Raw genomic sequence first — 22,810 nt, forward strand, 5'->3', positions numbered from 1 at the left:
CCTCACTCCATACAAGCATGGTGCCGAACACAACTTGTAGGCCATCGAAGAAGTTGTCCCCAATGATGATGACAGTGGCTCCTCCAGTGGTCCATCCCTCACTTGGGCTGATAGCCTTGATGCATGGGGTGGCTGCTTATCCAACACAAAGAGAAGAGCAAATTCAGCACCTATGCTTCAACTCTCATGTCTCTTTCCACGCCGACACATAACTGCACCACCTCTACGTTCAGCTCTCCGTGTCTCGCTCACAAAGACATATCATGGAAATTGCCTCTGGAAAAAAAAAAAAAAAAAAAAAAAAAAAAAAATGATGGATTTGTCCTTTAAGGCATGAGAATCAAAATCATTTATCAGCGCGCTGGAGTGGTGTAGTTAAGCAGACCCTTCAAATGGTCCACTTCACAAAGGCTAAACGCCAGGCTCACCAGGAAAATGATTTGATGGAGCAAATTATGTGTCAGGGCAAATGTAGCTATCAGAATTGATTAAGCATGCACTCGCATGTACAGTAAGATTTCAAAGTTGAACACATCTTAAATGAGTCAAGAATACAGGCTGTTAAAGTGGAAATGACAAGCTAAAGCTTTGCTGGTTCATGTTATTTCATTACCTTTGTTCTGCATGTGCAGTACAGTGCCGGCACGCGGAGAGTAGTTTCAGGTTTCATAACGTGAAATGTACTCATGAATTATTCAGCTTGACTTTCTTTTTCTTTTTTTTTTCTTGCTTTTTGTGATCGATTCAATCCATTTCATATTGTTTATTACAATGCTTTTCATCTGGCATGACTTCTGCTACGTGGCTCTGCCATTCATCAACAGTCTGGGTTGTTATTATAATCTAATTTGAGTGATCTGGTGCCTTACATTCACTGTCATTTGATGCATTACCTTAATATGGTGTTCAGCACAACACCGTGTTTACAACAGAAATAGCATGACAGCTCGCCATAAAATAGCAATATCAAATTTAATCTATTTCCATCAATATCTTTTAATACTCTATGAATTGTGCATGTTTTCCTGTTCCTCAAAATGTGAGCAACTATTTCTGCAAGTTCCTTTCTTTCGTTTTACAAGCTCAGTTCTAAACCTCTATTATCCTTTCCATCCAGTAAGTAAATCACAGGCAGCCATTGTTGTATGGATCACCTCAGACAAGACATCTCCCTTTGTTTGCCTTGCTGTTGGGTCTGTTCAGGTCATGTTTGCTCTCTCTCCCTGCCCATAAAGTGCACACACACACATTGGTACTACAGGGAATCTGACTTTAACAGGCGCTGTTGACTTCATGCTAATCACCTCGTACAGATTTTCATTTGTGAGGCCTGGAGGAGTGACATTTGCTTTCCTTAATTGCGAAGCAGAGCGTCTGAAAGAGGACCAACCCTCCATGGGCATGCTGGGCCCCCTCTAAGGGCCTGACCTTCATCAGTGCGGACGATTACAGCAAATAATTCACCCTTCAAAATTACTGTAAACAAATTGACTTTGGGGATGAGAGAGAGGGGGGCAGAAAAGAGGAGGAGGAGGAGGAGGAGGAGGCAACAAGAGGGCCTGATGGTGACGGTGACTGTTGGGGGGCAGCTGCAGCTTGCAACCTACGAGAGGCATACACAATCACGCGTGCACGCTCAGTCTAACACACACAGACACACAAACACAGACGCACCACCTCGGAAATCCCAGTGCCCCCTCCCACATGCAGAAGGACCCATGGAGAGGCAGCGACCGAGGCCCTAAGCCGTCCACCCTTCTGCCTGGAAATTTGCATATGTCTCAATGCACAGACAGAGAGGGGAGCATGTGCTGAATGGGGACCGTGGCGAAGTGGATTACACAGTCAGCGCAGGCGATCTGATGACAGACACGCACAATGCCCCCTCAGCAGATGATAGGCATCACGAGGAGTGGACGGATGAGGATGCAAAGAGGCGGCCCGACTGTTGCATCACTAAGTCTTTGCAAACTTTGGATTACAGGAGAAGAAATTAACTTGATTTCAATTCACATGTCATGGCGTGTTTTCATTTTGGTTATTTTGTGTCTGAATTGTCGCCCTCCTCACTCTGTTGGTCTGCTTTAATTCACTTGGAGATCTCGCCCGCGCCGTGAATGGAACGCCTGCTGCCGATTTGTGATCTGTTTTAATCTTTCTCCACTCTAGTTAGGGTTAGCCGCGGAGGACGTCAAAACTGATCTGAGATCTGAGCAGAGGAGGTCTTAGCTCTAGTATTGTGACACTCAAACAGGTCTGATGTGGCCCCGTGAAGCTGTCCTTTGTTCTGCCTGCTGAAATGTGTTGTAATTGTGCTGTGGGATGTCCAGATGGTCGGTTGATAGTGCAGCTGATGGGATTATACCTTTTACCTCTCCCTGGGCCATCTGTTCCCTTTGACTCTCTCTCTCTCTCTCTCTCTCTCTCTCTCTCTCTCTCTCTATCTCTCTCTTTCCCTCTCTCTCTCTCCCTCTCTTACTCTCCTCTTCTCTTTCTCCTGTCCTCCTATCCTTCACCCCCCCCCCCCCCCCCCCCTTCTACTTTGCTCCTTCTCTTTCTTCCTCTTAGGCCCAGCAGTCTGGATTCACTTGTCTTTATTGCATAAACCCTAACAGCATTACAGCCACTTGGCATGCAAATGAGGCAGGCGCTGCAGGCTCTATGCTGAGTCTCCTATATTGTCTGGGGCTCTATAATGGTGGAACTGAGCTGAGGAACGTGTGTGTGTGTGTGTGTGTGTGTGTGTGTGTGTGTGTGTGTGTGTGTGTGTGTGTGTGTGTGTGTGTGTGTGTGTGTGTGTGTGTGTGTGTGTGTGTGTGTGTGTGTGTGTGTTAGTGTGTATGTGTGTGCGTGAGTGCGTGCGTGCGTGTGTGTGAATGAGAGATACATTCTGTTTGTCTGCATGTGAGTGGGGGGTGATGCTGTGTGTGTGAAAGACTCAGCTATTTGTGAGCGTGTTTATGCACCTTTGAGCCTGAATCTATACATGTTTGAGTGACAGGCAGCCACAAAGCACATCCGTGTCTGAATGCATAATATGCTTGTTGTGTGACAGTACACACAAGTGAACAAAAATGTCACACTGCGAGTTTCGGTCTGTCATCCTCCGGCTATGCCTCCCCTGCGCCAATAGGGGGCACCACTTCTTGATCAATGCCAGCCGGCACAAGTGCAGTGTGAGCTGTGAGAGGAAGGATGCCTCCGTGTTTCAGCCACACCGTCAGTCAGCCACATATATGAGGCTTCTCGCCCAGTGAACTCCTGAAGAAGAATGCGTTGCTAATTTAAAGCCCGCTGTCTGTCTGCCTGCGAGTTGTCAGAGCAGCGTGGAGGAGGACATGGCTGGAATTACATTTCATGACTGGGTCCCCTTTTCTCATGTGTCACATCTCTGTTTGTTAGAGGTGGGCCCAAACAAAGTGAGCGATCGCTGTTGATGCATGTTAAATTAGTTTGTTCTGGAGCTCGGGAAAAAAACAAAAAAACAATAGATCTTAAGTTGCGGGCACACACGCGGTTAAGCAGAGGGAAGCTGTATCAAAGTTATTAGACAAAGACATGTTCAACTGGGCGGTTGACAATAGCTTTTTTTTCTTGCTTTACGGGGCATCACCCTGCTGCTTTGAAGAGTGTGGTGAAGAGAGGAATAAAAGGATGGGTTGGGGTAACCTGTAAAGAACACAAGCGCGCGCGTCCACACACACACACACACACACACACACACACACACACACACACACACACACACACACACACACACACACACACACACACACACACACACACACACACACATACATGGATACACACAGAAAACACAGGGGATCCCAAGGGAGCGGGGGAACATGGAGGCAAGGGCTCAACCTCTTTAATTGCTCTCCTCATTAAGAAACTGGTTGCTAGGCGATCCACACCTATCGTGTCATAAACGTGAAACACACAAACAGAACGTCAGCGAACATAATGACTTTGGTGCTCCGGGCAGGACTTTAATTATTTGATTTTGTTCTCCAGTAGAGGAGTCATTAATAAAGACAAAAACAAATAGATTAGCTTTTCCCCCACTAGGACTGGAGAGCACTGAGATATATTAATTGTCTGCTTTTTTTTTTTTTTTGTATTAGTAGTTGTTGTATTAAACATTACATTTGCTTTTGGTGATAGAACCATTAATGCCCATTAATGTGTAGAGAAGCTGGTTTTAGTCAGTGGTGTATATAAACTGTTTGCCCAGCCATAATTGGCTCTTGAAATCTAAAGATAAGCAATTTGCACAATTGGCCTAAGTCGGTTCACTTTCTCTTTCTTTTCTTTTTTTTTTTTTTTTTTCTTACAATGTTTCAGCTGTGTGTGCTCCCATCTGCGAGTGGAGGCCATGAGGGTCAAAAGGTTATGTTTAGTGCGTTTTACTTTTTGGATTTCCCATGGTTTGGTGGTCCCTCTTTTCTTTCTTTTGGCTGAGAAGGCAATCAGTCTATCATATGGAATCAGTTGGAAGAAAAACAGTAAGTTCTGTTTTTCTCATAGGCAGACCCCCACTACCACCGCCCGGCCACACACACACACACACACACACACACACACACACACACACACACACACACACACACACACACACACACACACCAGTCACCACCCCCCTCCACTCCTCATTTCTGTCTTTCTCCTTCTTCCCCCTGTTTCAGCTCTCTCACAGTTAAATCTGCAGAACTCAATGGCAGGAAATTGACCTCACAGCCAAATTCTTCAGCAATTTGATCATGTTTCACATCGGCCTTTCAGGACAAATGTAGGTGCATGAGGAGACTGGAAGTAGTATAACATTTTAGAAAATCTTGAATCCGCTAATGTGTGATCATCATCAATAGTGATACTGAAATACTTAAACACACACAGAGTGGTGAACACTACTCCCAGTCAAGCCTTCAGCAGGAGGAATGAGAGAAGCAAAAAGCAACTGAAAAAGTTTTTTTTTTTTTTTTTTTTTTTTAAAATGAAGATGATGGAGGAACAAAAAATTTCAAAAGGAGCTAGAGGCAACTACGTTCGTGATCTGGAGGAAAAAAAATGGTAGGATGGCTGAAAGAACTAAGAGAAAAAAGAGCGGAGCAAATTATAAGATGTAAAAATGTGCCTACCATTCTCCAGATAAGGAGGCGTACCTTCTGAAGGGTCGAGTCTGCGAGCCCTTCGCCCATGCTTGGAATTGTTGTGTACGAACATGTTGTCAGAGACGGCCAAGACATGGCCATCCACATTGACGGTCGTCGATACGACAACCTGCAACAGGAGTAAAGTTAAAACATTTTAATACGCGGGCTGTAAGATCAAGGTTAATGCAGAGGAGGACAACATAGAGCTGAAGTGCTGATCTTACAAGAGATACATGAGTGCCTGATAATTCCTGTTGTGTCCCGGTTGGTCATTACTGTTAAACCTCTTGCAGCGGTTGTATTCTTTGGACATATCACATTACAATTACGCTCGCTTCTCGGCCATTTTGCTTTCGAGCGTTTATGTGCAGCTAATTGACTTTTCGATCACTAAAATACCATTTCCGTTTACCCACTCCGCCAACTGTCATCATAGCCGAAGCTGGGAATTATTGATCAGCTTGTCCATCTATTTGAGGATGGAAGGCCTCCCTTTTAAAATATTACTGGAGTCATTAGCAACTGAACCCGGACTCCCATCCCATCACTCAACAAACATTTTACTAGGATCAGATTCCAAGCCACACTCCATATTTCATAATGCTTATTTTTGTTGTTGTTTTTTGGCTACCACAGTCCAAACAGCGAGCCGCATGTGAATGGCCAAAGTGTTTCTGAGCCGGAAACAGAGAGCCCCTCTCAGGTTTGCTTCGCCGGTAAGTGACCTCGGTGTAGCAGTGGAATTTAGGGGGGGTGCTTTTTTTTTTTTTTTTCCGGGTTTGGTTTGGGAAGGGTGGGGAGGGGGTGTAAAAAAGGGGGGGGGGGGGGGGGGGGTAGAAAAGGGGGAGTGAAAGAGCTCCATTCTTGTGAGCAGGTTCAGAGCTGGGCCAAGCTGAGGATGATGGATTGGGCCCTTTCTGGCCTCCAGCTGGTTTTGGGGGGTAATAAGTAGAGTGGAAGGCATGCAGAATACACAACTTGGGCCAGAGAAACACCTATGGTAGAGCATCTGGAAATCTGCTTAGGGGGTAAAAATGGCAAACTGACTGTTGGATGATAATCTGCACTAATAGAAAAAAAATGAGAGATCTGTTTTTGCTTTTTTTTTTAGTTTCCCAAAAAGAGTGATGCAAAAAAAAACTTAGTTCTTGCATTCTTTTTGACACACAGAAGTGAGAGGTGAAAGCCCTTGGTGGCTGTCATGCATCAGTCCACATTCACCCTGAGGGAAGATTTGAGGAGGCAGGGGAGGTCTGATGGTGGTGACATCAGGAGGGGACACCCTGTCTCGTCTGTTTCATGTCGAGGGCTTCCTCCTGGAGGATGCTGGCTTCTGTGTCTGTCACAAAAGCAGCGCTGCCAGTTACGGACGCCCCCCTGCAGTTTGTCGTTACCGCGATCGGACAAATCACACTAAACACTGGCTGTCTCACCTTGACCTACTGGGCTGCTTGTGGTGAAAATGCCTGGACTGGACGGATGGATGGATGATAAATGGATCAGCAGGGGGTCAATAAATCTAAGCCTTGACTACTTTGACACATCAGATGTTAGTGGGTTAAAAAACAAACAAAAAAAAAAAAAAACAATAAAAGTCCTCTGTGGTCGTGTCCTGTTAGTGTAAATTGCTCAACTCTGTCAGCTTGCAGAAATGATGGTTTTCAGATGGCTCAAGGTGGTTTTCATTGGCTACATTAAGCAATGCATAAATGTGACATTAAATATATGCATTTGTGGGTAAGAAGGAGAGAGGGATGTAGAGAAAGCAAACATATGCTCTCTCAGTGTGTATGTTTATGCATCCATATGTGTGTGTGTGTGTGTGTGTGTGTGTGTGTGTGTGTGCGCGCGCCTCTCCGTGTCTGTGTGCGTGCTTGCGCATATGTGTGCACAAGAAGGTATGCGTTTCCGCTGCCAGACAGATCCTGAGTTAACACTGTTGTTACATGTGGTTGGATCGTCCTCCCCTCTGCGCCGGGGCTCAGAAAGCTGTCAGGAACACAATTGATGGCACTCTTAAATCCTGTATCCTTATTTGTGTCAGATGGTATTCTCTAATAAATATTCTGTCCAGAGCACACAGGACACAAAATCCTTCACTCTCTCTTTGCCTGGGTTTTGCCTCCTTCAGTGCCAATAATAAAAATGTATTCATATGTGAATCTGTGTCAGTGTGACTTAGTGCAACGCAGCAGCTGCAGCCGCCGCGTTTGCACACCTGTGTGTATGTATGTCTGGGGGAGGAAAAAAAAGCACGACAGTGAAAGACAGAGACAGAAATAGACAGAGCTCAAGTGCAAAATAGATTTCAGTCACCTGGAATCTGCGCATGTCTCGTGGATTCCCTGCATTCTTCAGACAGTTCTGATTGCACTTGAGGAAGAACTTTAGGAAGAATCTGAAAGAGAGCACAAAAGAACACACCGAAAACTATTATCACAGCTTTTAAAGGATGAGATGTTTACTTTCAAAGTGAGAGGACATTTCAACTGCATTCTGCAAACGCTGAAGTTCCACATTCACTCTTTCATCCACTCATTCATGGCGGCACTCAGCGGCCCGACGAGGCAGTTTGAGAAGTCGCTCCTGATTATTCTTTGAAAAATCAAGAGCATCAGTCTCTTTGTGATCTCATCCTCTCACCTGAGTTCATGGGTCTTTCCCAACACCCATCTGCCACTAACATACAGGAAGTCACTTGATATTCCACCCACCTCTTTAATCCCAGGACACCCCCTGTGCAATTAAAGTTCTCCTGTTCAATAGGGAAGCAAATGAGGCCCACCTGTGACCAGGTCTTGTTTGAAGAGCATCAGGGATAAAGGACCTAACAAGGTGAGAGCGCGCCACAAAACTTATAGTCCTGTCAGGCAATTAGGCGGACACTCCTGGGACCACCGTATGCCACACACACACACACACACACACAGACACACGCACATAACGCATACACACACACCCATGTACTTGTGGGTGGGTGAGGCAATTATGCCACAAATTACAACCTGGCTAATCGTCTCTGAACAAATGTCACGTCTGAGTGAGATCTGGGCTTGGTTAGTTTGTAAGCAGCCGTCTTCTCCGGCTTTCTCTCGGGGTCTTGCTGAATTTATTGATAAGGCCTCGTATTGAGAGCTGGATATCAGATGTGGCCTCCCAGACATATAACAGACGAAGTGAAGAAAATTAACAACAAGGCCAATAAGAAAAATTATCTCAGATATGGCCTATTGTGTGAACTCTTACATGACCACACAGAATAAACAATGAAATCGACTTGCTGTTTTTACAAATTCTCCCCACTGAATCGTGACTGATTGTGCCATCGCTTTCTCCAATTCATTATAAATACAGCGCTATGATATTTATTTTTCATCACATTGCACGAGCATTACTATATGCAATACCGTGGTTTCCATTGTAACACTAACTTGGCTCACGGAATCACAGCGGCTCATTGGATTACCATAGATTGCACCATAGATTTACCCTGCCATTTCATTCAGCTAAATACAGTGGCTTGTGTGGCCTGTGAGGACGCTTTCACAACACTTAAGACTTCTCGTTCGCCCAGTGGGATCCCGGCCAGGCCATAAATCAGAGTCTGAAATGACCCTCCTAACCCGGGCCACATTAACACATGCACTGGTCATTTAGAAGCGTTCTTCGATAGACTCCTATACCTTGTGCTTCACTGAGGGCCCGGGAGGGAGAGGAGAGGTGAGAAAATATTTTCACTCCACATCCAAGGAGCTTTGGCTCGGACATCAATAAAAGACGTTTTAACCCATGCCAGAATGCTGATTGCCTGTCGGTGTGTGGTGAGGCCATAAAAAACCTGACTTGTCATTAGTGCATTTCGCTTGATTGTGTTCACTGTGTTTTTGGGTTGCATCTGTTGGCTGATCATCAAAATGACCATTATGTACTCTAATTCCCTGACCCTGTTTTTATTTCCCCAAAGAGTCATAATGTAGAGCAGCAGACATCTGCGGAAAGCAGACCTGAAATACGACTTTTATTTGTCTGTCGCCTCTCATACAGATTGGGTAAGGCCAGTGGTGTTTGTTTGTGCACGCGTGTGTGCACATTTCCACACGTGGCTCTTTTTTTTTTTTTTCTGCGAGCGCGTACGCGTCCATGCCTCGCCCGTTGGTAGACAATTTATGTCAGCGCGAGAGATAGAATATATTTCCCCGGCAATGCACTGACTTCATAAAAGAAACACATTACTTTCAGAGTTAGTCTTGTCTCTTTTCTTGGATACTTTAATGCTTTTACATACTGTTTCTTCTGCAGCAAAACCAAAAGTTAAGAAACAATAAACACAAGATATTGAGTGCCCACGCTATCATAAAGTAGCTCCTTTATGTTTACTGTTATGAAGGCAATTAAGCACAATTTCTCTCCTAAAAAGATAAGCTTAATTTTCATAGTCCACAGCAGTGGCAGTGCTATAGCATCCATTACATTTGAGTTGGTTAAGATTCTCCATGAGCACAGTGCAAATTGGTCCTTGGTGAAAAGGAGAGCAATTAAGACAAGGCCCCTCTCTCTCTCTTTTACTTCTTAAATATCTACAGAAGTTTGTGCTGGTGTTTTGGCACGCACAGAGACAAAAGGAGGTTGTTTAATTGTTTTTTAATGGGATATCAAGTCGTCGCTGCCATTAGATGTTGGCAATGGAGGGCAAAGGGGGATAGAGAGAAAGAATGAACTGCAATTAGGTTTGATTAAAGCTATCCTTCTCAATAATCAGCTGTTCTGACAGGACAGGGGGACCCTGGTGGCCGCTGAGATGGAGGAAGGTGTTGAGTGATATTAAGGCCAATGAAGGGGATATTAACATGGCTAATTAAAGCTCTTCCAAAGCCGGGAGAGGAGGCTCTCAGTGGACCGCACTGGATGAAATAATCGGCCAAGGCAGCTATCAGTTGGAGGAGAGAGAGAGAGAGAGCGAGAGAGAGCGAGAGAGGGGTGGGGTGTAGTCCATCTGAGGGAAGGGGGGAGTAGAGGGAGGGAAAGTGGGAGGCGTAAAGGAAAACTATGAAGTGTGAAGAAAGACAAAGAGGAAGACATCGACAGGCATATAGAGAAAGACTTCCAGGGCAGCCGCAGAAGCTCATTTTGACATCAACCCTCTCTGTCTGCATGCCCGAAGTCTGCCAGTATAACTAAGACCTGACATCGGCTTTTATCTCCCGACAGCTCGTCATACAGGTCCACAAATCAACGTTAAAACAATCCCGCTCATGCCTTGGTCTGAGGCAATTAATACGATTCTCCTGTAGTACCTCCATGCTCGCCCACTGCCGAAGCTACTAATCATGCCATAATGATTTCTCTCCCTCTGGTCAAAGGGGAAATAGATTGTCTCTTTAGTAATGCAGCAGGCTCTGCGCCTTCCACTCCCTGGCTTCACAGACCCGGTAATTGAGGAGAAAAAGGCCGACTTTGGCACTTTGACTGATTTGAGGGCTGCTAGACCCTCTTATCTTTACTCTGATCATTTTAGGCTGACACTCAAAGGAAGACCCATCGCCCTAATTCTAGCTCACCCTCTCCTATCATCAAACAGAAGGGAAATAGAAGAAAAAAAAAGAAGCGAGTGGGGAAAAAAACAAACAGGCGAGGTGAGGAAGGCCTTCTCTCATTTAAATGGCCAACTTAATTGCCGGGTTGATGTCACTCATGCATAAATGTCCATCCCTTTGATTTGAGTGAAGAGGGCAAATAAGGATAATGTTGTATTATTAAGGAGGCACTATCGACAGTGGAGGCCAGCAGTCCTGTCAATTTCGCTCATTTTCTTTTTTTGTTCATTCTTTATTTAGATTTCTATTCTTTTTAATTATTTGTGAAAAATTCTAAGTTATGTCTGAGCTATTTGGAATTTATTTGACTCGCTGAATCACTTAAATTACTTACTCTGGAGTATTTTATTTTTCCCTCCAATAGTACACCTTGTTCTCATTGTTCAAAAGAGCTTTCCCGTATTTACTTCGGCCGTTACACAATACACTGACAGATGGCCGCAGTATCTGTAAGAGTCAGGTATTGACAACTCTAAGCTCCTGATTGGTGCCCCAGCACTAATGACTAGCATGCAGTGTCCACAGCCGGCAGCCATGACAGTGAGGTCATCCGTTGCGGGGCGGTGAGTATCGATCACCAACCAGCTCCAGCCCATCAGGCCCCAGCTGCCTCCCAGACTCAATGGGCCCCTGTTACAAGAGCCCTGTAAGAAACAGCTTCCAACACCAGACTACAATCTGCTGACACCAGATCTCTACGCTGAGATAGTAGTACACGGGTCAATAGCGTATCGGATTTCCAAAACGCCAGGGTCTTAATGTCAAGCCTCCTGCCTCCCCTACCTACTGCTCCAGTTATTAGGCACTTCAGTGAACTGCATTCAGATCCCTGTTGTGACAAGGCGGAGCAGGTAAAACGAGAAATAGAGACACTTATAGATCTTAATCTTCCCGAACACTTATTTATGCAACTGAGTGGGCTCGGATATATATGCCAGTTAAGTCCCTGGGAGGCCGAACTGAGCCGCCCGGCCATTTCCGCAGCGTTCTGGTTTGCCACTGTCTTCTCTCGTCAAGCGGAGCTGTTTTTCTCGCCTTAGCCGAAGTAAACCACAGCACATTAACAATATTTGCTCTACCCCTGTACAAGCGCCGAGGGACCAGACCCACAGATCCTATCACTTCTTTATCAGGGAACAAGTGCCTCGCTATCCAACCTTATTGGGTTTGGAAGATTAACCCCTTCCACTCGCAGGCTCTGCCCGTCTCCTCTGAGAGCAGCAAGGCAGATGTCACTGTGATTATTACGGTTCAACATCAAATATCCCAACTACACTTCACAGAGAATTTATTGAGTATTTCCGAGGCCTTTTTTGTTTTTATTTCTTTGTTTTTTTTTTCCAACTGCCATTGTGGGTTCATTTTGTTTGCTTCATATTTCATATTTTTGCTAGTGGTATACGTGTCGTGTGGGTGTCACAAATAATTTATGTGCTTCCTCTGCAACGTAAGATGTAACCGTGTCCCCCCATTCATCCCTCTTTACCCTCTCCTCCACCATCCCCCTTTCTCTCTAATGGGCAGAGTGGCATTGACATTATTTCACTTGAGGATCCCTCACTCTGTCAATCCCTCTTCATTTACTCCATGGCTACAGGACTCATTATGGTATCTCTTCCTCCTTCTCTCTCTCGCACTCTCACTCATTCTCCTCACCTCCTGTCTCGCCCGCTCCCCGGCCATCCCTCTCTCTCTGGACACTGTTAGTTTCTTACTTAAGAGAATCGCTCGTCTTCACAAATGGTTTCACGTCAAACCCACTCCTAGCTAGCCCCCACTGATTCCCTTCAGGCTTTGGCACAGGTTTACTGTAACAGATTAGACGAAGAATCGGAGCTCCTGCTAACTATCCATCACTTGCTAACAGTGGACTAAGGCTGTGTGCTTTATGCAGCTTTTAGCTCCAGCACGCCACATACTGCATGTTTAGCCCCAAGCTTTCTCTCTGCCTCTCCCTTCCCCTCACATCACGATACTGCTGAGGCTGTGTACTGTTGCACGCTGTTCTTTGTTTTACTCTGAATACAGCTTTTCTGTACCAGGACTTTGAACACAATATAATAAGACGCACAACATAAATAATTCCGCATTGTTTTGCGTTTCACGGTCCCGTTGTAAAAACCGAATCAAACACTGGTTGCCACGATAGAGACAACATCATCTACATTTGAAGCGGAATTCTTAAATATAACTGAATCATCACCCACACCATGAAAACCAGGTTATGAGGATGATTGCCGGTAATGACTCCTGTGACAGTCTGCCCGTTGTCGGTCAAAAGGTTGCTGACATTACAAGAAAATTCACACACGGTGACAAAGCAGCTCTCAGGAATATTTTATCGTTCCACCAGCTGGCCGCCATGGAGGTATCTCCAGGTTATTTTTGCGCAGAAGGAGGAATACAGTGCTTTGATTACTGGTCAGCGCTGCAGCTCAGGGCCTTGAGGAAATACCAGTCAGCACCTCCCTGCACTAGTGAGATGGAAGATAAGCATATGTTGGAGTGACTGGCCTGGGTGAATAGTAGTATTTAGGGTGTTGGACGTGGGGTTGTGGAAGGCCCCAGAGCTGGTTCACAATGAGAGCCATACAGCGCCGTCCCTCTCCAGTGTGCACCTTGGACTGATCAGACCCAGGCCAGGCTCACAGGAACACAGCTGTACAGGGAAGGTCGGCAGGGGGGCTTTGACCGTTTACAGACAGCGCTGCTGGACCCAGCAGGCCAGCGAGGCTGATTTGCATTTTGGTGTGTGTATCTGTGTGTGTGTGTGTTACATATAGGTCAGTGAGTCAGTGGTTTCTGTGCTGTCTGTCCATGCATGCTCAAATGTATGCTAGTGTATTTCTCCATCATATTATTACTTATGTATAATACATACATCCAAAGTGGCTGTCAGGAGTGGTCAGTCATCATGAAACATGAGGCAGCCACTCTGACAGCGTCACCACATTAACGTATTCTCTGAACAGTTAAAAAAAAAAAAAAAACACCCACTGTGGACTGTCATGTAGGTGGGGGGGATAGAACCAGAAAGACGAGAGCGGGTCGGTGCTTAAAGCTAACAGGTAACCTTTCTGTGCACCTAGGACAAAGGCAGGGGGAAAAAGAAAATGTCAAATTAAGAGAGGCCAGGCAGAGAGACGTGGCTGCCATATTTGTGTGAAAGCCCAGTGCTGTTGGCAGCAGAGATGGCTGCTTTCTGATTCATCTGGGGCCGTATGGCAAAGCTTTGTCAGTCTGTGCGAGGTATAAATAATTCAGGGTGAGAGATGGCAATTACAGGGCCCTGCACAACCAAAATGAATATTTTATAAGGACTAAAACTGCCCTGGAATGAATCACACACATGGAGTCACACACACATACACACTCGCACACACACATGCGCGCACACTCAGGAGTAAGTGAATGTGCGCACACGCATACATGAACCCAAACACAACACTCACACACACACACACACACACACACCCACACACACACACACACACACACACACACACACACACACACACACACACACACACACACACACACACACACACACACACACACACACACACACACACACACACACACACACAAAGGTAGCACATATGAACCTTTAGCATAGTTGTTGACAATAGTTGTTGACAATATAACTGTGATATAACTGTGATATTATATAAAGCTGTTCTTTGTTGGTTAATCATTTTTAATATCCTAGTGTGTTTGTATGATTTCTTGCTGTGTTTAGCCAACGGGTGTTGTAGTTTTTTTGTTTTTTTCTGTTTTCCTGTCCCACAAAAAAAACAAAGAACGTGTTCATCATCACAGAAGTATCAATTTATGATTTAATCAAATTGAATCAGCCGCTCATATGAAAAACATTCTAAGTACAGCATTATATCTGGAAAAGGGCTATAAATATATAGTAAAGATATAAACAAAAAGCGATCTCCAGGGAGTTTGAGTCTTTACTTTTGACCCTGTAAATATGGTCTTTGTGTGTGAGCAAGGGGAGGAGGGGGTGTATGGGGGGGGGGTGAAATGCTAATGGGAAAAGATTAAACCCAAAAGCCGCCTGAAGCATTTACCTCTAAAAGGTTTTGTCTGTCAGGTTTCCTGCAAAACTCTGTCTTTATAATTCTGAGACAAAAAATAACATTGTTCCCAAGTCCTGAGGAGCGCAGTGGCTTGGTTGAATGGCCATTGTGTGGGCCTAGCTAATGATACCTTAGCTTTTGTGAGAGGGAGGCCAGGTAGGTCTGTGACATCAGCGCCACACAAGTGCTTCTCTGTCCGGATGTTTAGGGAAGGATTTCGCCCATGGTGGGAAAAGGGTATAGAGAATAAACAGCTCCTGTTTTTGGTACCAGGATTTTGAACCCCACAGCTCAAGACAAGGGTATCAATGAAAAAAACAAAAAAAAAGCATTTAAATAAGTTCAATTTATTTGAAAATCCTTACTATTTTTTTTTTTTAATCCATATATGAAAAAGTATAAATATATGTGCAACGTTGTTTGTTTTTTTTGCAAAGACTGCTGCAGCAGTGAATGATGTAATTCCAGGAATGTCTTCTTCTTTTTTTTTTTCTTTTTTTTTTTATTTCTGTGTGAGTGTGGGCGTTTTGTCAGTCCAAAGGGAAGATGGCAACCCTCTGAGGGAGGAGAGACCCCAAGCATGAAGACACAGAACGCATGTGTTGGAAAAAGTGACAGCAAGGCAAATGCTAAGAGAAAGCTGCTTCCTAACCGAACCGCACACTGTTAGCGATACAGCTAGCTGTTGTGAAGGCAGCTGACAAACCCGTAGCGTGGCATGTCTCGCCCCGTTTGTGAATTTTCAAAGAGTGTGATTTGCAAATAACATGAGTCTCTGGGCATAGACTGGGCATGTAAGTACGGTGAATAAAGCCCCCCTGCTCTGCTGAGGGAAACCCTTACTTGTCAGCTCAGTTCTTTGTCAGGAACCTGACAGATAAATAGACAGTGTTTTGCCACTCACTCCTCCTGCCTTATGCACACAGAGGCGTGCGTCTGCTTCCACATACAGGTTGACTTGCTTTAGGGGAGGAATTTGTTGAAAGACACCCCACCGCTTCTCAGGGCAATGACTGAAAATATTGTGGGCCACTTCAGACAGCCTCAAACAACAAACAATGGGGGTTGATGTGTAACCAGATAAAAAGCAGATCGGATAGCGGGGTCTGAGCACCACTACAGGGCTTATTTTTCATGCAAATTACTACTAATGAGCTTCCTGAAATCTGACTAATTATATCAAAGTGATTTCTTTAATTAGTTTGTAATAATTCCTCACATAAACATCATAGTAAACAGATTAAGCTATATAAAAATATCAATTTGTCACACTTATATGAGATGCTGAGTAGTTGACGCTAATCTAGCTACTCCAAAACGCACACAGCAAACATCGATTAAAGAATTAAATATGTACTTAGAAAATGTTTGGTAACATTAAGGAAGCATATCGTTTGCATATTTATCATGTTTTCTGCACAATGATGACTCTTAACATACTATAAGGAAGGAAGGAAACTCCTGAAAGAGTAACATAATGGTGGGGGAAATGACTTTCACATACATCAATGGTGGGTAGAGTCTCCAGTTAATAATTTAGCACTATAACATAAAACACAATTTAAAATGTCTAATTAGAAGCCAGAAAATATTGTGCAAGTGTGTGGCTCAAATGGAGCCGGTGCTATTGTAATCCGACATCAGAGATTACACGTGTGAGTGACTGGAGATACGAGATGCCAAATCCAAATACCTATTTGAAAAATAACAGATGACTTCAAAAAAGATAAGAAATTGAATTTATCTTCCACTTTGCACTTCTTGTTAATCCAACAACACTCCTCAAAGCCCTAAAGAGTAAAAATATCTAATATACTACCCGTCACAAGAGAACTCCGACGACTACCGATCTTTCTGATACCCTCAATCTGCACTGAGATGGATTAAACATTCAATTTGTTACTCGCCAGACCACCACCTATAGGTTCACCACTTACCATACAAATGGAAAACACGCTAGTAATCTATTAGCCTGCCTGGCCTGACACTGTATTATGTTGTATTTGTATTATATTTACTTCAGGGAAATTACGATTCAAGTCATATTTATCTTCATGTGGAAATGTGTGTCTAAATGGAAATCACCTATAGTGCGAGGGTGGATGCAGAGCAATACTAATGTGATCCATGAACCGTGCGATTTAGTCACCCTCTATGGATGCACTATGGGCTGATTCTACATATCAAACATGCTCTCCCCCTGTTAAAGCCCGTACCCAGAGCCCCCGATGCTGTTTGATAATTATTACGCTTACATTACAACACAAGACCTTGCCTGTGGAGCTGGAAGAGTCACCCCCCCCCCCCCCCCCCCCCTCCCAACAAACACATGCACACACGTGCACATGCAGACGTGCACACACACTCTTTGTCATATACAGTAGTAAACAGCTTCCCAGTAAGCTGTTTGCACTTCACTGCCCGCTCTAGGAAATAAAAACAAAGAGCAAATTGGGGGTTTTGCGTCTCAGTGAATAAATAAGGTTGTTTTACTCACAGAATCCATTACCTTTTAAAACATGTGCCTAATGCGCTGAGCCTTTTCATTCTACAAACAAAGCCTAAATTAGGAATTAAATACATTCGTATTTAGATAACGGCATTAGCTTTATGACATCAATGTAAAAAAGTTGGACGCCATCCATATCATTCCCATGCTTCCATTGTTACGTTAAATTGCAATATTAATCCTGGCTCAAACCAAGGTACTGCGCCTTTTATGCAGTACACTTGAATTATGCTATTGAAGTAATTGATAGTGATTCAGTCATTGAAGGTACTAATCCCATGATTCAGTTCATCTCTCTCAGTGCCATTTACCTCCAGATGTTTAGAGTTTGGGGTAATCAATAAAGAGGGAATAAAGATTGGCATTCACAATACTCCCCTTGACAAGCTCCAGCCGAATGTTTGTCAAGCAAATTAAACACACTTAGACTTTTCACCTGCTCCTACAACGACACCACATATGGCCGTGAAGTTAAAAATAAGAAACTGTGCATACATTACCATGCATAATGCACAACTCCCTCCATTTAATATGCAAATTTTGTAAAATATTACTGAATACCTTCTGTTCGGAATGAATAAATTTGAATTGCAATTAGAATAATCTTGTATAATTAATGAAAACTGTCAATTTTGGTTCCGAAGTAATTTGATTAGCATGTTGATAGGACACTTATCAAGTTCAGTAAACTGTTAGATTAAGAAGATGAAAAAAAAAGATTCTAAGGATATTTTTCTCAACGGCTCTGACATTTTCCCTTGGCATTGTAAACAAAGACAGTAGCTGGCAAACTTCCTGAATCGAGGGGCGAGAAAGGGAGGGTGTAACAGAAAAAGAGAAATAGAGACGAGGACAGAGATAGAGAGCCTCTTGAGATAATCTGTGAATCTCAGTCCACAGATGAAAAGGAGTCTATCGTCAAGGCTCCTGAGTGAGCTACTCATCTCTGCCCTCTGCTCTCCAGCTAAACCCAAGTTTATGGGATTTATCTCGTGAACCATTTGTAGTTTTCACATCACATGATGAGTTAAAAACAGCATACAGCTTCTCTAAATGTTTTGAGGCTATAAATGTAGTGTTCTCAGCTAAAACCCACAGACAACTGATCCCAGCCTGCAATTCATCTGAGAGTAGCTATCTATTAGCGATCAACAAATTGATGTACGCCATTGTTGTATTGTATAAAACAGAACCATCTGTACTGTCTACAGATGAACAGAGCGAGTGACCTCCTTTTCCCCTCTCTTTCTCTGCTCATTAGCTATCCTGAACCTCTTTCTCTCCTGCCTTTAGTTTTCAAACCCCCAAATGAGACCTAAATCGCTTGCAATACAGGTTAGCTCGAGGAAGGGGGGGGGGCAAACATCTGTCGCGCTAGGTACCCGCATGCAGCTCGGGGTATCTCCTGCGAGGAACTTTGGGGATGTTTAATTCATAAACGCTGTCATCCATGTAAACCTCCTGATTTCATAATGACTAACTCTTGGTGGTTTAATTAATTTAATAATGCCTTTCAGAAGCCATAAATGAAAGGGTCTCTGAAGTGGTGCATTAATTAGCCAGAGCCGATGCTAGCCCTGTCAGACTGGTGGCTGTCAAAAGCAGGGCAGAGCGGAGGATGGGCACAGCTGACGTCCCAGGTTCAGAGGTCATGCCAATCACGCTCCTCACCACACTTAATGAGTCATAATTTGTCTCTAGTATACACATGTATTAGGGTCAACCTGTGGTCATGTCCATAATTCTCTCCCCTCGCTAGGGCTACATGAAAATAACTGGCGGGACGACAAGGTGGTTACAGTCCCGGTAATAAGCTGTGGCACGGCCACATTATGTTGCTACTTGTATTTACATGGAAACCACTTCGGAAAGAGCAATCCATCATGAGCTCTGCCTTTACCTTACATAAGGCTGCTGTCGTTAGACTCCGCATCTTTTGCTTTAATTACAGTGTTATGGCTTCTTGCTCGCAAGGTTACGGCAAAGAATAAATCAAACTTCATTAAAAGTCTCAGTAACTCAACGCATGAGCACACAAAATCATCACAGAACCAACCAGATTATATTCCAAACTAACTCCATGCATCTCATAAGGAGGTTGTTTTCCCTTTTCATATTTCATAAATATGAACCAGGGTGGTTTGTGTCTGTGCCTGTCCATTTATTACCATAAAAATCAGCTGACTGAAGTATCTCACTATCTGTGGAGGCAATTAACTGTTTTGAGAGAATGCGTAATACGGGACTTTGTAATGGTATCATTTGGAGTCAAGGCACAGATGCGCCGTGCGGAGCCATACTGTAATTAGAGAGAAACGCTGTACAGGTTTTCCACTAATTAGCAAATTATGCTGAAAATAGCATCAAGCTAATTAACAGTTATTATGGCATTTTTGAAAGTATGACTTTAATTAGCAAAGTCCTGACGCAGGCAATTTCAAACTCGTCTCTGCGAAGATGAGGAAGAAAAGAAAAAAAAAACATGGGGCATGATCAAGAAGATACCCAGATTATTATGATGCTGTCAAAAACTAAAGGAAGAGGAGAAAAAAAAAAACAGGAGGGGAAAAGAGACTGAGTGAGTGAGGGAGGGAAAGAAAGAAAGAAGGGAGGAGGAGGAGGAGGACCGGGGGGTGGGGGGGGGTAAAGCTTTTGTGTGTTGTGTCTGAATCTCCATCCAAATGAGGGGACATGTGTGCTGTGCCACGTTGCCAAGAGGAGCCCTGAGCCGTGTGCCCAGTGTCAGGTGGCAGCGGCTCACCCCTCAGCTACCAGGCGAAGACGAGAGTGAGCTCAGCTGGTGCCCACAGCCACTCACTTATTCTACTCCGCTGCACATTAAAGGAGCCCTCGAGTGGAGCCAAGCAACGCCAGCCAGCCAACCTGACAACAACACTCCACCTCCTCCTCATTTCCAACAGTTCCTCTTAGCTCGTCCAGGGACCCACCTTGGACCCAATGATGGCCGCTGACAGCAGTTGAACCTGGAGGACAGCTCATCCTTTTATTATAAGCAAGAAAACATCTTTGTCATTGCTGGACATGTCTCGTGGAATTACTTCTGTTTGGAGAAATATCAGTCATTAGCCACACAATTGTTGATACGAGGGGAGGTGTCGGGTGGTGAAAGTGTTTTCGGAGGCACCTGCGCAGCACCTTTTGATGGGAGGAAGTGTCAACAGCGAAAGTGGGGAAATGGGTAAAAGAGGAGTGGAAGAGATGGAGGAAGAGAGGAGTGAAGGAGAGGGGTGGACTGAAGGGTCTTTGAAGGCCCAGTGTGTGAGAGAGAACAGAAGTGTGCCTAGCCCCAGGCAGCCTACGGCTCAGGCCCATTAGCTAGACTGACCTTGCCCGCGCCTTTGTCTTTGTGCTCTCCTCCCGCTGCTTCCCCTTCTCAAGCATTCCCTTTTTGTTGTCTCCGAGCGAGATTGGGAAGGGGGCCATATCTTTCAGCTTTCTAAACCTCCCAACCCCCCAACTACCACTCCTCTACACCCCCCCCATCACAACTACCACCACCACACTCACACAGACACCCCCCCCCCTCTACACACACGCCTTGCCTGGAGCTCGTGCCCCAGAGGGCTGAGTACAGTGACACGCCTAGCCGGTGGCCACCTCTGCCCTGGCAAGAACTTGGCTGGAGTGGTCAGTGGCCCCCAAAGACCCCCAGAGAAAACGCTACATATCGGGAAGGGGAGGGGGCCTAAATCGTGGCGCTGCAGGCCCTCACATACATGCACCCACTCTGGGCAGCCTGCCTCTTTATTGCCTGCCTCTCATTTGAGAGGATGGAGACTGGCTGCCAAGTTTTGACACCGCCACATATGGCCTCCTCCATCAATCGGACTAATCAAGCATCAAGGGGAGGCAGGACCAGCTTAATTGCCAGCCAGATATAGCTGCTCTCACTTGACGTGCAACCTGAAATAGAAACAGGTCTAAGGAGACATGACAGAAGATAAATGAATACGGCCATTGTTCTAATAATTACATAAAAATAAATTTCTTTACACTTCAATTCCAAATTTCCGCCGCACACTAATAACAGCTAGTGCAAGAGCTGTGGCTATTGCAAGATGGCAAATCAACACTATTGCAAATATTGCCTTAATATAGCATCATCTACTCATTAAAATGTGGATTATGTTCACATTTGTAATGTTTGGTACCTCAGGTTAGAGAAGTGTACAGTAAGTTGTTAGGGAGTTTTTTTTCCCATGCAGGCTGCAGCGCTCTGCTCCTCCAGAGTCCTTGAGGCATTCTGTCTGCCTCTGCCTGCCTCTCTCAACTTCCTGTTTCCCTCCACCCCCCACTGGGGTAGCAGCCACGGAATAACTTAGCACATGGAATGAGGAGGAGAGATCAACAGCAGTGATCCATTCATCTTGAGTTTCTCCTGTCACTCTCTCTTTCCGTTTGTAAACACTGAGGGTCTGTGGTCAGAATGGCCTTTTGTCCACTGTGTTTTTCTGCATCCTCTCTTATTCACTTCAAAGGTAACAAGTGACAGATGTCTGTCTTCTCCGCGGTCTTAAACGCCGAAGCTCGGCGATAGCATCTGGGCTGAATGTCAAACTGTGAATCTACCCTAAGAAATGCACTGTGGTTATGCCAAGCTCATTGTTATTAATGTCAGGGACACTGCCTACAGAAGTATTTAAGATACTCCCTGTAGTTCACAGCAGGGTGCACGCAGGGGGCGGGAAGCGCGGGTGTGTATGAAGAAATGATGGACAAAGATTATTAGGAAAATATTAGAAAAGAGAAATTACAACAAAGGACAAAGTGAATGGATGAATAGCTCAATTACAGCTATATCAAGATTTCCTGGCGAGCGAGCGACTTCCCAAAGAGCCTGACTCTACGTGAATCAATTTAACCATGGGAGTTCATTTCAAGAAAAAACAAATACGGAGGGAAATGAAATATATGACATGGTAAAGCAGAAGTTTAGGTGGATTAACAAGTTCGGTGGAGTTGCAAGAACTATAAAAGTGGCAAAGGTGGTGATGTTCTGAGCTTGTAATCACGGCACGGTGCTGTGTTTATTTAACTTTCTTTTCTCCGTCGCTGCCTGCTTTCGGTATTTACATGTTTAATTGAGAAGTGTGCTGCCGGTTTCTTCTGCCCATCTGCCGAGTCCCTTCCTCTTATCAGGCTCATTCCTCAAACTGACAGCTCTCCCTTTCTGCATATCTCTCTTTCACTCCCGTGCCACTACACCACTAACTCCTCTCCCTCTCTCTCCCTCTCTCTCGCTCTCTCTCTCCTTTTCTCCCTGTCCCTCTTCAATCTGTCAAGGCCGGATATGAGTAATGACAATGCGTTTTCCCTCAAATCAAACCAATAAGTAGAAACATGCACAAGCAGACTCGCAAATTCTGTTCTGAGGGCATCGCATCGTAAAACTCTCTGTTGTGTGGATCAGGAGGTTTTTTTTTTTTTCCTTCCTTTTTTTTTCCA

The 22,810-nt window shown here is 44.6% G+C and overlaps 1 protein-coding gene across 6 annotated transcripts in view; it reads right to left on the reverse strand.

Moving 5' to 3' along the window:
- LOC308120900 (transcription factor COE3) overlaps positions 1–22,810 on the reverse strand; it is a 68,810-nt gene that overhangs the window by 20,270 nt on the left and 25,730 nt on the right. For 2 of the 6 annotated variants that reach the window (XM_080481817.1, XM_080481813.1), the window contains exons 7-9: positions 7,470–7,551; positions 5,139–5,280; positions 2–135 (exon numbers count right to left, since the gene is read on the reverse strand). In XM_080481817.1, coding sequence (XP_080337943.1) covers positions 2–135; positions 5,139–5,280; positions 7,470–7,551 — 358 coding nt within the window. The remainder of the gene's footprint in view (position 1; positions 136–5,138; positions 5,281–7,469; positions 7,552–22,810) is intronic. The other 4 variants (XM_080481815.1, XM_080481816.1, XM_080481818.1 and 1 more) reach the window with 2 other exon arrangements.

This window comes from Lipophrys pholis (genome assembly GCF_963383615.2).
Source record: "Lipophrys pholis genome assembly, chromosome: 15".
NCBI lineage: Eukaryota > Metazoa > Chordata > Actinopteri > Blenniiformes > Blenniidae > Lipophrys > Lipophrys pholis.